We start from the raw sequence: 13235 nt of genomic DNA, 5'->3' as shown, positions 1-13235 counted from the left end.
AATCTGCTAATTCGATCCTGCAGGTACGAGTGAAAACAAAACAAAGCTGTCATGTGTTAAAAGCTTTTTTCTCTGACCTGATCAGGTTCTGCAGGAGCTGTCTGCTGGAGCTCCTTCTTTTGATGGACTCTGACATGTTGGACTGGGCCGCTCCTGGTCTGTGGTCCTGGGTTATGGTTCTGGTGGTTGCTCACAGCCTTTGGTCCTGCTCCCGGATCTGATCTTGGTTCTGGTTCTGGAGTCTCAGACCTTTCCTACAGCTGTTCTGTTTTTCTTCTTCTTCTGTCTCTGTTGCTCATGTCACCCTCTCTCTCTCTCTCTCTCTCTCTCTCTCTCTCTCTCTCTCTCTCTCTCTCTCTGTTTAGTCGCAGCTCTCTCCTCCCTCCATGTGGTTTTCATTGAAGCATTTTGACCCCCCCCTCTCACTCTAACAGAGGTCACGTGACTCTCCCTAGGGGAAAAGTAAGATGATATCATAACAGTGGATCAGCAACAATATTATATGCATGTGTACTATGAGGGGAGTGTCAGCTTGTATACTGTAGTTGTGTGTTTATATACAGAAACACGTTTGGAGAGACCGGCCCATGTGTGACTCACTGCTCTTTAAAAACCCAAAAATGACTGCGACATGAAGCGTGATCCACTTCTTTTGTTGTTTTCTCAATAGAAACAAAAACAAACATTTCCCTGAGAATCTATTGATTTCCATTATTTATTTATTTTTACCCATCAATCGAGTCCTGACTGTTTAATGAGGGAAGTTATAAACTATAATTCAAACAGCCTGATAGGGTTGTATCTCACTTTTCAACAAACCTCTTCAACATGCTCAATGAGTTAACTTATTAACTGCATTTAATTAATTGATATTTCTGTTCGGTTCCAAGTAGCAGAGAAAACACCATGAAATGTGTCTAATTCTTTCAGTAAAGACAATAACTGAATATAACGTTAAAAATAAGTTAGATATAAGTAATAACTAGTTTCTTACCTCTTTGCGATTTCCGTTTGTCTGCATGAATGTTTCAGGTGTTAACTTACACTCTTTGTTGGTCAGTGTTGCCAGATTTGACGGCCCAGTCAGAGCCTATGTGTAAGAGAGGAAATAAAACAGAGCAAAGGTATTTTGGATAATGTTACACTGAATGTTAAAAGTTCAACAAATATAAATCTTTTGTCAGAGAGCTAAAAATTTCAACTCAGTTGTAATAAACTGAAAAGACATTTGGTTTTAATGATCATCAGTTATCAGTTATTGCGTGTCGACCTGACCCTAACCTGAACCACTCGGATACGAGCACTATGAGAAACTGACCAAACGGTACAAAAAATTGCCCAAATCACTAAAGATCCAGTTAATCTAGACACACTGTTGGAGTTATTACATTTACTTTAAAAAGTAAATAATATTTGTAACATTTGTATCCAAAAAAACAAAAAACATGAATATGAATAATTTGCTTTCAAAATAATGCCTTTAATTATTAATTATAAATTAACTTGATACAAAGTGCTGTAAACAGAAAAAACCTATTCAGATCAGTATTTGCTGTGACCCCCCCTTTGCCTTTAAACCAGCGCCAGTTCTTTTTGGTATACCTGCTCACAGTTTTTCAGGTACTTGGCAGGATGGTTGCTCCAGCATCTGGGAGAAGTGTCTTCAGTCTCTTCATGTGATCTCAGACTGACTCCATGTCGTTGAGATCAGGGCCCTGTGGGGGCCAGACCATCTAGTTCTTTATGACTCGTCCTGCTGCAGAATGAATCTGGTCTGATCAGATGCCTCCTGATGCTTCTGGATGACGGATAAGAATCCACATCTGAAGTACCTAAAACTTTTCCACAGTGCTGTATATACATTTGAATTTTGAAGGAAGCACAGGCCAGGACAAACTGAGCTTGAGCTTTTGTCTCTGTCTTTCTGGTTTAGTGTGTCTTCTGTTCTGGGAAGCACAAATTAAAACAAAAACATCATCATAGAAGGAGTGTAAATGATACTTTATGGTCTTTGTTCGGTCTGTATAAAACTCAGATATTAGCAGCAGCCTGAAAACAAAGCTGAAGGGATAATGAGTGTGCTGGATCTGGTTACTGTTCTGCAGGTTATGAATAAGATATGGCAGCTCAGAACAGGAGCAGCTGCTGGAGGCGACGAGCCCATCTCCAAATACAGAGTCACATCACTGTCAGAGGACTGGGGCTTAACCCCACCCATTCTGTCCGTCCGTTTGTTTGTTTGTTTGTTTGTTTCTGTTTGGACACTACGATAAGAGACTCAGCTTCTGAACACAAAGACAGAAGTAGAACTTTTTCTCTTACTAAAATCTCTCTCCATCTATCAGTCCAACACACACACAGATGTGCATTAGGTCACCCAGGCATCTCCAGCCAACACTGATTTACACTCACGCTTAAACACACGCGTGCGCACACACACACACACACACACACACACACACACAGTTTCTCATTCGCCCACCCCCTAAAATCCCACGGGAGCTTGAAACGCTCACAAACACTCCACAAAATGGTTACCACGGCAACACTCCCACAGCACTTAACACAGTCTGACTGTCGAAACAGCTCGGTATGAGGCTGATGGTGACGCCACGCCAACTTCAACACTTTCTCCAGTGCTTACCCTGAGGAGGAGTTTTAGTTTTTAGTTTGGAGAATTAGGAACCACAACACACACTGCGGTAAACTGTCCGGTGAAAACCGCAGTCCCTTCGATTTTCAGGTTAGTTTTAGTTGAAAGGAGCTCTCCTCAGTTCTCTACAAACTGATAATCAATATGCATTCTTATCAGTTTTATGTGATATACAGGGCAGCTTATGGATTTTCAATCTGTTGGTACATAATTTAGATGACAAGAGGATGGCAACACCATCAACAAGTCCAAACAAACAGCCAGAGACATTATCTTCAGAGACAAGATGAACAGAGTCCTGCAGCAGATGGTCTGGCCGCCACAGAGCCCTGACCTCAACATCATGGAATCAGTCTGGGATCAAATGGAGAGACGGAAGACACTGAGACAGCCTAAATCCACAGGAACACTCTGGCAGTTTCTACAAGATGCTTCTTTTTTGTACAGTATATTATATGGACTAAAATATTGCAATATTAAAGGTTCTGTAAAGGATCATTACTGCCACTAGATGTCGCGCTAGACCACCAGCATCTCAGGCCTAAGGTGTTATGAAGCCCAGTGGAAGTGGCCACTAAACACACAACAAGAAACACAACTGAATAAAGTCACACTGTGTATATGAGAGGCAACAAAAACAATCCAGCCACAACAATTAGCCAACGTTAGCATTGCAATGATGTGCTTCCACAGCAATGCTAACATTAAGCCAGCTAGCAATAGCAACATTTGCTGAATACATTCATAACTTCGGTTACAGAAGATTAGCTAAGTTGTCATGGCTTCTGTAGCCGGTCACTAATGAAAACAGATATATAACATTGTGTTGCATCAAGGTACTTACACATGGAGGAGAAGAGATGTCCTTTAGCAGCTGGTGGGGCTTTCATCTCAGTAAAGCCAGACCAGTATTGACTCCACGGTTGGACTGGGAAAGAAATTCAGCCTTGGACTTATCCACTGGAACCGGGCCGTACGAGTGACACTGACGGAGCCGGTTCATGGTCTACCAGCCAACCGAGCTGATATTCCCCATGGCCACGCCGCCTGTGCCCCGGTCTCATCTCTTTCTTTGTCGGAGGCCTTTTCAGATGAAAACGTTTCAGTTTCTTCAGTGAAGGAAATTCTGGAAGAAACTCTGCTCAGGACGCCATTATTCCACTATATCGTTACATAGAAAATAGCTGCTTGCTGCTATATTATTGTTTAAAATCTCATTTGCAGAACCTTTACATTTTACAGTGCACCCTCTCTCCTATCTTCTCAGCTTTGTTTTCACGAAAATGACAGGCTTAAACTAATCCCTCTCCACTAACACGTACGTCAACCCCTCCATATTGAAGACTTATAAACCGTACACATTTCAGTGGTTGCTTGATTGTATAAACAGAGAATGAATGACAACAGAGGAAAAGCAATGTTGTGAGAATATAAAACATGATAACATTAATAAACACTCAAAATTGCACTTATATCTGCTGACAACTACATTTTAATGTGTAAGAAACTATTCATTAAATGTTTGTATATTGCTTATAAATGCTAAATGGGGAGGGGGGTTACAGTAAAGTTACCTAATCAATCACCAATCCTTCTTTTTAACTATCAAAATATTCAGATTGATCTCTCCTCATGCAGTTATATTGTGACGGTCCGGTTGAGTCTGACAGAGGAGTTAATTAAACAAAGGCTGCCAGGATCAGTTCGCACAATGTTCGGCAAACAGGCTGACTGGCTTCTGATTTTCTTGCGTCATGTAAATTTCTCTCTGAAGGTTGAGACGTTTTCAACTCGAGCAGATGTCTCTACTCAGTTACTGTCACCTGAAGTGAACCTGACTCTTTACATTCACTCTGCTGGTTTCATGCTGCCTTTGCATTGTATCTGGGCCAGCTGTGTAATCCAGTGTTGTGTTATTTTCCCTCCGTTTGGTTGACAGGCATGTTACTATTTAATTAAGTTTTCTGCACAATTTGAGACCTCTCGTCTAAGTTTGGGTCTGAAGGTTGCAGCTCCGTTCTCCACTCTTGGCCCAAACACCCCGTCCGTCTCTCCCACTACAGTAAACATTGCCAGCTGTCCCGTAAAAACGGCATCACGCTGCAGATCCAGTCCAGACAGATGAGGGAATGGATTACAGGTGAGTGACGTCAAGGATTAGCACTCAGCAGCTCATCCAAATAGCTGGAAGTTGGTAGAGTTTGCTGGAGGTGACATACAGCTTGGAAGGAAACACTGCCTGGGGGAGTAAGTCTTTGTTGTAACAACTGAGTGATGTACTGATACATTTGTTTAAGGAAAAGTGTGGAAAATAAGAGCTCTGTGTAGCGACTTAAAAGGTCAACAAAACATTGTTAGGTGGGTGTCTGTCCTGTGGCTTCTCCGAGTTTACATGTTTTTTTTCCACCTTGTCAGTTGCTAAGAATATGAAAGAGAGGACGACCTGGGGAGTTCATATGTTCAACATTTCCCCAGTAATAAATTTTGAGAATGCCTGAGTGACTGCGCAATCCAGGACCAGGATATGTGGTCTGAGCGTCATGGATCAGGGTTAGAGGAGGGGCTGAGAGCGCAGTAGGTGAACAGCTTCAACACATCACACGTTTGTACACTACTGCGTCTGTGTCTGTTTGCATTCACAAAATAAACAAAACTCTGACATCACGTTTTCCAAAGGTGACGGTGAGAATGAGTCATGTCATCTCCCTACACAATACTCAATTTTCCACTTAAACTCTAATCCGTTGTAATCTCCCTTTAACTCTAAACTTTTTTTCCCCCCTTCTCTGCATTAAATCTCTTGGACAAAAACCAGTTATTAAAATTTAAATAGATAAATAAAACCTAAGCAGAAGGTTCTACACCACATAATGAATGTTGTGAGAGTTTCTGAGCCAGCTCTGGCCTCTGAGCATAAAAGCCAACCTCCTGCTGAAATCCCAAAGTTTTGGTCTGTGGTATTTTCAGTGTCAAAATTCACCCACAGAGACCAAACCACAGTGAGAACGACCTCCACTTTGACTGGATGGATGAAGTTCAGTGTGTAACGAGGACGTTTCCAGCAGAGGCAGAAACGTCTGCCACCTAGTGCACATCTAACTGCACTGCATGTTGGAAACCACACACACTGAATGTGAGGTTTTGTTCTACTGTTTCATTTGTTACAAGTTATGATTACTTGACATTACTGCTGACTCTTTACCAAACCATATCATCATTACTTCTTTTTCTTGCTTTTATTACTAAGCCAGCTGCTGGTTTCATTTATCTCTATATGCCATTCAGTTTCTTTAAACAGGTTGTCTGTGTGTGTGTGTGTGTCTATATCTATATATACACACACACACACACACACAACCTGTTTAATCGGGTCCAAACATCTGAGCGTGGACCCCACTGTATAAGCATGATTTCTAAAGTGAACATATGAAACAAATGTTACACATGAATTAAAAGTGTCCTTATAGACATTTTCTTGCAAACAAAAGTGCGAGTACGACACAAACAAAACGGGATCCCACTCGTAAAGACATTTCTCTGCAGCAGCTCTAGTGGTCAGAAAGTCCACAGGGTTCCTTTAAATGAATAAAATCATGACAGTGAAAACATACATGTGGGGCCACCCAGTCATGATCAACTCCACAGTCTGAAAGTCCTGCAGCCATATTGGACGTGCATTTGCTCTGTTAAGTTACTACATTTCAAATGAATCACTTCCTGCTGCTCCTGTTTCACATTAGAAGCTTGTATTGTGAACAAACCACAGGAAAACCACCGACCGGTTTTCACTATAACTGTGTGCACATAAAAAGTTTGTCTCTCAGAAGCAAAAGTGGAAGTGGTATCCTGAGGTGCTCCATCAGGAGAGGCAAAACAGACAAATGCTCGGGGCCCCCAAGTGGAAAAGGGGCCCCTGAAGACACCTCATATTGGCACATTTTGCAATGTCAACTATAAACTCCCTTAAACCTCCCATGAAGACACTATGCAGTGCACTGCTGTTGCAGTCAGCATTATGGATAATGTAGGCAGCAGGTATTTGCTTTGGAAAGCAAACATTATTTAGTTTGGAGGACTTGTCTGTGAAATTTTGAGCTCTTGGCTTTGTTCATTTGTTTTATGAAGTCTTGTTTTGTCTACTGACTGAAGTTGAACAAAGTCATTAAGTCTCTGCAGATTGAAATTGTGTATTTTTGTTCAAGACATGGTCCATAAACTCACACACACTCCCTGTCAACACCATCCTGTTCAGAGAGACTGGGTTTCTGAGATTCTGCCCTGCTGGAACGGTTTCCTCCTCTCGCTCATAACGAGCATATGACACATCTGTGAAACATTCATCACTGAACAGCTGCCAGCTTCATTAAACTCAGGGAGGGATTAACCTTTAACGAACAGAAAAATCCGGCCACAACTAACTCCTCTAATATCCTTCATCCAGTTTTTAATTCGTTCCAGTTCTCCTCAAGCTTCTTTTATGTTTTTATCTGTTTCCAAAATTAAAATCTAAGATCTTCTCTTACGTCTCAGACATTTCACTCCCAAGATAGCAGGAGAGTAATCCCAGCAGCTTCTCAGCACACTGATGCTTCTGTTATATTGGAAACGCCTTGTGTGTGTGTGTGTGTGTGTGTGTGTGTGTGTGTGTGTGTGCGTGCGTGTGTGTGTGTGTGTCAGCCTGCCAACACTGATACTCACTCGTCCAGCTGACTGCAGTGATTCACAGTGAGTGTGTTTCTCTGCACAGCAACACTGATCACTGACAGGCATCAGTTTCATCTCCAGTGTTTCCATTACAGCATGGACTTGGTTCACAGTGAGTTATGAACGGGCTTTCAGAGTGGCCGGCGTCCATGTTAATCACTCCATCCATCTCCACGGAGCTGAAACAGTGTGAAAAGTGCACTGTGGCCACACAAGTCAGTTTACGGATTAATGCTTTGCTGTCTGGCTGACGGTTGCTAGGTAGCCATTTTTGTTGGCATTTAGCAGTACAGGCTTGTTCATGTCCCAACTCATTTAGATAAATATTGAGGTAACTTAGCTTGTCATACGACGACTCTGAGACCTCAACACAATGTTTTGTCCGCTGAAAACACTTCCGTTGTGTTGTGAGTATTCGCAGCACATGTGTGGTGAAATTCACAAAGATGTTTTCTGAAATCGTTTGTGTTTTGTCTATTTGCATGTGTTTCGTTGCAGTGCGTTGAGCCCTCAAGGCCACCGTACTTTTTGGCACATTACCACCACCTTCTGTTGGTTCTTCTCTGGCGCCGTTAACTCTTGTGAGAGTTTGCTGAGGGAACACTGTCGGAAACTCTTATGAAAAATGACAACAGTGAGGAAACGAAAATTCATTAAACTAACCCTTTAATATAAAAAATGTGAGATAAAACCTGCTACATTTTGAAAATAGTAAAGTTTCATGTTAAATCTTTTAAGGATTTTTGTAATGTAATGATAAACAAAGAGATTTGATGACAGTTGATCAGTTAATCAGCTGATACATGATCTATGAGAGAACCATAACATTTTATAAGAAAAAAACATAGTGTGATTCATATTCCATAAATGAATTTAAAGGCCTATTTACATAACCTACATCTAGCATCTATAGAACAGGTGTACCAAACATTTGCTGGCATGAGAACATCAACAGAGAAGGTGGATGATGTTCGCAAGACAATGTGGCAGCGACTACCCTGATGCAGATGATGATCACTTGCTGTAACAAAGGAAGTTCTTTCTCTCTTCACAGTCTCTGGTCTCCATATTTCCTGTGCTGTTCTTGGATAAGGTTCCACAGTGCTGCTTCATGAGGGGGCAGACGGGCAGGTCAGGGTACAACATATCTGCCCCGTTAATCCACAGCCAATGACCAGCCAGGAAACGAAGGCCAGTCCACACCTGGGGAGAGGAAACAACTAATGAACCTTCATAGATGTATAAAGAGAGCTGCGACAAAAAAAAACAAAATCCCTTCCAGTCTTCAAAGCACTTTCCCCACAAACCACCCCATAAAACAGACGATTACAATTCAAGGTCAAGTATTACTTTTAATGTTCAGACCTTTAAGGTTTAATACAAGATTCTAGAAAAGCTGTTGTTATGTGCATGATGTAATCTCAATGTGGAGTTTATGGGCCGGGCTGGTGGGCTCAGGGAAAGAGAGACGCTGATGAGTGTGTGCAGTGGGACACATGAAGCAAACCAGAGAGAAAACTTCGTTGGCATGTGAGAGAGACAAGTGATTGGCATAGTCTAAGAGTCCAGATGTCAGAGTACTCATAATACATCGATGTGATCATCAGGATTTCTTTTAAAAAGTAGGCCGTTGGTGAGGATTATTGTAATGCAGTTCTTGGAGATCACCTGTGTGTGCGGTACTGTGAAGTCCTTCTCTGTTTGCTTTCATTTATATTCTATTTTCATTTATCGCTTTATCGCCTTTGACTTTTTAATCAAAACTGACAGAGATTTCTACTAATGGTTTATTCGGGAGAGTTTCATGTCCATCCAAGCCATAGCAGTGCTCCACCTTTATGTCACATAACATTGTCAATGGCAAAAATGAATGGGACTTTTAACTGCTGGAGCTTGTCCGATATCACGCCTTCATCCACCCATTTATCCACCCATTTCATATTCTGTATAATAAACACCCAGTAGTTTACTTTATAGTAAGTTCAAATTTCTCACTCCACATGCAGCCGTGGCCGCCCAGCTCACAAAACACAGAGCCAGAGCTGGTTGGTGGAGGTGGCATATCTGTTATTTTAATTTATAAAAACAGATCTCATGAAAGCATTTCTTACACATGTTGCCGGTCGTGAACCCACCTCCTCTGTGTCGGCCTGCATGACCTTGTTCATCACAAAGTCATGGTCTTCTCCAGGCTGCACGCTGACCAGCTCATATCGACGGTTGTAGGTGGTCGGTGTGCTGAGAGCTCTGCAGTGTTCCAGCGCCTCCTCCCAGGTCTTGCTCTCCTTTACCAGGACCAGGTTGTCCCTGTAGCAGATGAAGGGAAAGCGGGCGGAGCAGTTTTGGGTAGCCATCTCTTTTCTCAAAGAAAAGATGGAGACACAGTCGCCGTTGTTACTCGGCTCATTTGATGCCCAATTTCTGTACTCGGAACTCCCTTTGGTCCACTTCCACGTTCCCCCTGCAGGACAGATGTTGAAAGTTCAGCAACACAGATGAGGTGAAAGTCTGTCTTTTAATTCTTTTTAGGAATTGTAAGTATTGTTTTATATCACTCACTACCACATTTTCAACTTTTTGTCTCCAGATGTGTGTTTTTCTTCTCAAAAAGCTACAGAATCATTAAGTCTTCAGAGACTACTGTGAGACAGATGTTTAGTAACTTAATTTGGTGACATCTTACAGAGAAAAAAGTTACAGGGCTGAATATATAAGAATAGTTCATAAAAGCATGACATGATGTGACTGTCTTAGTCCTTACCATCTCTGCGCAGTCCAGTCCAGACCGGAAAGTCCCGTGGGACAATAGCTTTGGACATGGCTTCAGTGTTTCTTAGAGTTGCTAGATCTCGGTATTTACTCCTGCAGAACTGCTGGGCCTCAGACCATGTCTTTGACTGAGGTATGAATATGTATTTGTAGTTGTTGGCCTGGATCGTGTCACAGAAGAAGAAGTAATACACTCCACAATTGGAGCCATAAAACCTTTAAAAAGAAATATCAGAAGTTAATGCATTCATCCAGTTTTTCCTTGCTAGAAAAACATACGAGGTTGTTTAAAGTTAACTGCGTTAGTTCAGTGTTTTTGACATTTTCGTACATTTAATACAAGTAACGAAATATTTGTAGTACTGCAACATTAAGATATAAATTGTAAACACATAAAACACAAGTAAACACCATTATACTGCAAAACCCTGGGACTAACCCTCCATCCATCCATTATGAAAACATCATATAAAAGGGCCATCAGAACTCACGCCTTTATTTCTAACTTACACACGAATAACATCAGATAGAAAATTTAACATATTACAACATATAAAATGTGGGAAAAAATGTCCAGTATGGATATTAGATACATGTGATTTGAAGTAGATGTTCTTAAAATGAAAAATCACTGTTAGAAGTTTTTAAAGTGGTGCAAGAACACTCTCACATTACCATCTTTTGGTGTAAGAGACGTAAGCACATTCGTCACCTCGTTGTGGCTCATCTCTTCCCCAGGTAATGTGGCTATTGGCTGGCCCACCGGACCAAGCCCAGGAACTTGAAGAGCTGGGCAGATGCAGGCCGTGCCATGCGTGATATTGGTGTAAGTTTATATTGTTTACATCTGACTGCGTATAGATGACGGCCAAGTCACCGTTGAAACCTGAGCTGTTTGGACAAATAAAATCAAGTTTCAGGTTTTAGGCTACTGTTATGTGGATATTAGGTGTTGGGTGCATTGAGATAAGCAGTGGATGCTGATTCTTCAGTTGGATGCCATGAAACCATTGCAGAGTGAAGAGTGGACAACAAGGTGACAAAGACCCAATTCCCATCCAGCCCAGTGCAACTCTGTGTGGAGTCACACTCGCGGCTGTGGAGGGTCTCCTCATCAGGGGGGAGGGTATATATATACATATATATACACACCGGGACGACCTCGCCCTTCCACGATGAAAACAAGAAATTCATTTTTAAACAAAATATTTCATAAAGGACATTGCTCTTAAATCAATATTCATCTAAAAGATAATGTTACACACAGACTGACAACAGCGTCAAATAACCTGTTGTGATTGCGAGTGATGTTCATCTATCTTGCTCTATAATTCTGCGTAAGTTCACTAAAGCCCAGTCATAACTTTTTAAAAAGCTATTGCCAATAATGTGAATAAAAAGAAAACCCCCACCTCCGGCAGTAACTGCGAGCTTGCTCCCAGGTGTAGTAATGTCTGATGTATAAATAGTATCTTAACACCACTGATCCCAGTCCAGATGCTGAACTACAGAGGACGAGGAGGAGGAGGGAGGGTCTTGAGAGGTCGCTCTTCATCATCATCATCATCACCACCACAGTCCTGTTGTATAGAGAGCATCTTGTTGAACCGCACTGTACTTTTGTGTGTAGTGAGGATAAACACTTTGACAATCTTTACAGCTGCTCAGCAGGTGAATGGATATTATTATCTCTTAATATCTTCCATCATATTATGATACCAGACATGATTAAAAAACACTGATGGTGTTCAGTTCAGTTGGTGTCGTTACCTGTCTTGATGTGTTGGTTTGCAGTGTCGTCAGTGAGAAACTCTTGGTGCTGCTCGATGAGCCTCTGACATCAAGCTGTACGTTTCACTACTTTTTCACTTCTTATATAAGAACAATAATTTGACTAGCAGACGCCCTTAAGTCAACTATCAGCTCCCTATCACTGCACCATTTGACTGCTGGCAAATGAAGGTGAGATTTACCTACAGACCTGAAATAATAAAGACATATGCCCAAGAGACGCTGGGAAGCAGGCCAGCAGTCTGCCTCTCAGTTGGAACCGGCTCCTGGGGGCGTGATATGGCGGGGGCCTCAACTTGAATGCAATTTAATTTAGGAAAATATTGCTTTGTCGAATGAGCTTTAAAATCACCTCATGCGAGCGTATACATTTTTTTGCATTTGAGTTTTTGTTTTTTGTAATTCATGTGTTTCCATTACTGGTTTTTAAGTTTGCATTAAGCAGGTTAAAGGAAAAATCTGCAGGCACTGAGAAAAGACGACATGATTCACAAAGCCCTGTTTGTATAACACTATACTACACAGCACAGCTGTTTATAACGAGTCAGGATTTTAACTGTGAGATTAACTATGGTGTTATCGTATCATAAAATTATTATTTTATGATCTGTCTTCACAGAAGTCCAGAGATGCCAAAGATATCCACAGACAGCAGGTAACTGTATTTAGGCTCCAATATCAGTATCCTGCCTCTAAAATCCTTTAACAGTCTGGCATTAAAGTGATAGACACCGCTTGCCAAATACTGAGGTAACTTGGCCAGTTGTACGGTGGCCCTGAGAGCTCAACCTTAAGAAAACACATGCAATAGACAAAACACAAATTCACAAAACATCTTTATCTCTTTCCACAACGAAAACAAATAACCAGACAATCAAACACACAAAGAATTAATATACTCAGAGATGTTAAATTAATTAATAACATTATATTGTGCAGATGTCTTCACTTTTTTTTTTTTAAAGTAATATGTAAATCAAAATGTGCAAAGATGCATTAAACTACAGAATTCATGAGTGATACGCAACAGAGAAGAAAACATTCTGCGTCTTAAGTTTAATTATGCACTGAGACTTTTTCAACTGCCGTCACAGTGCAATTAAACTCTGAATTTTATCTGAAACAAAAAGAAAACAGTCATTAGTAATAAATATTTGCTGCCCGTTTTAAGATTTAAAACATTTGAACTAAGATCTTTGTGATAGATTAACACCCCCCTGTTTGCCAAAGGACTCATTTCCATAACTTTTAAAAGTGTTGCTGCTGCACTTTGGTGAGATCGAATCAGCATTTAACATGGATTAATAATTTGTCCTCA

At 41.2% G+C, this 13235-nt stretch overlaps 2 protein-coding genes across 2 annotated transcripts in view; both read right to left on the bottom strand.

The window, feature by feature from the left end:
• Nucleotides 1–329, bottom strand: part of LOC130173696 (non-muscle caldesmon-like) — a 29154-nt gene extending 28825 nt beyond the window's left edge. The window contains exon 1 of the mRNA XM_056383186.1: nt 78–329. Within this exon, the coding sequence (XP_056239161.1) occupies nt 78–136 (59 nt within the window). The 5' untranslated portion in view covers nt 137–329. The remainder of the gene's footprint in view (nt 1–77) is intronic.
• Nucleotides 330–8005: 7676 nt separating this feature from the next.
• LOC130176371 (secretory phospholipase A2 receptor-like) lies at nt 8006–13234 on the bottom strand. The gene is made up of 6 exons (XM_056387455.1): nt 11897–13234; nt 11539–11706; nt 10802–11017; nt 10119–10342; nt 9493–9818; nt 8006–8560 (listed from the first exon to the last, which is right to left on the bottom strand). The coding sequence occupies exons 2-6, from the start codon at nt 11691–11693 to the stop codon at nt 8372–8374; spliced, it is 1110 nt and encodes a 369-aa protein (XP_056243430.1). The 5' UTR covers nt 11694–11706; nt 11897–13234; the 3' UTR covers nt 8006–8371.
• Nucleotide 13235: the final 1 nt, after the last annotated feature.

This window comes from Seriola aureovittata, chromosome 1 (assembly GCF_021018895.1).
Source record: "Seriola aureovittata isolate HTS-2021-v1 ecotype China chromosome 1, ASM2101889v1, whole genome shotgun sequence".
NCBI classification, from domain to species: domain Eukaryota; kingdom Metazoa; phylum Chordata; class Actinopteri; order Carangiformes; family Carangidae; genus Seriola; species Seriola aureovittata.
The sequence above is the reverse complement of the archived record's forward strand: the minus strand, read 5'-3'. Positions and strand labels throughout refer to the sequence as shown.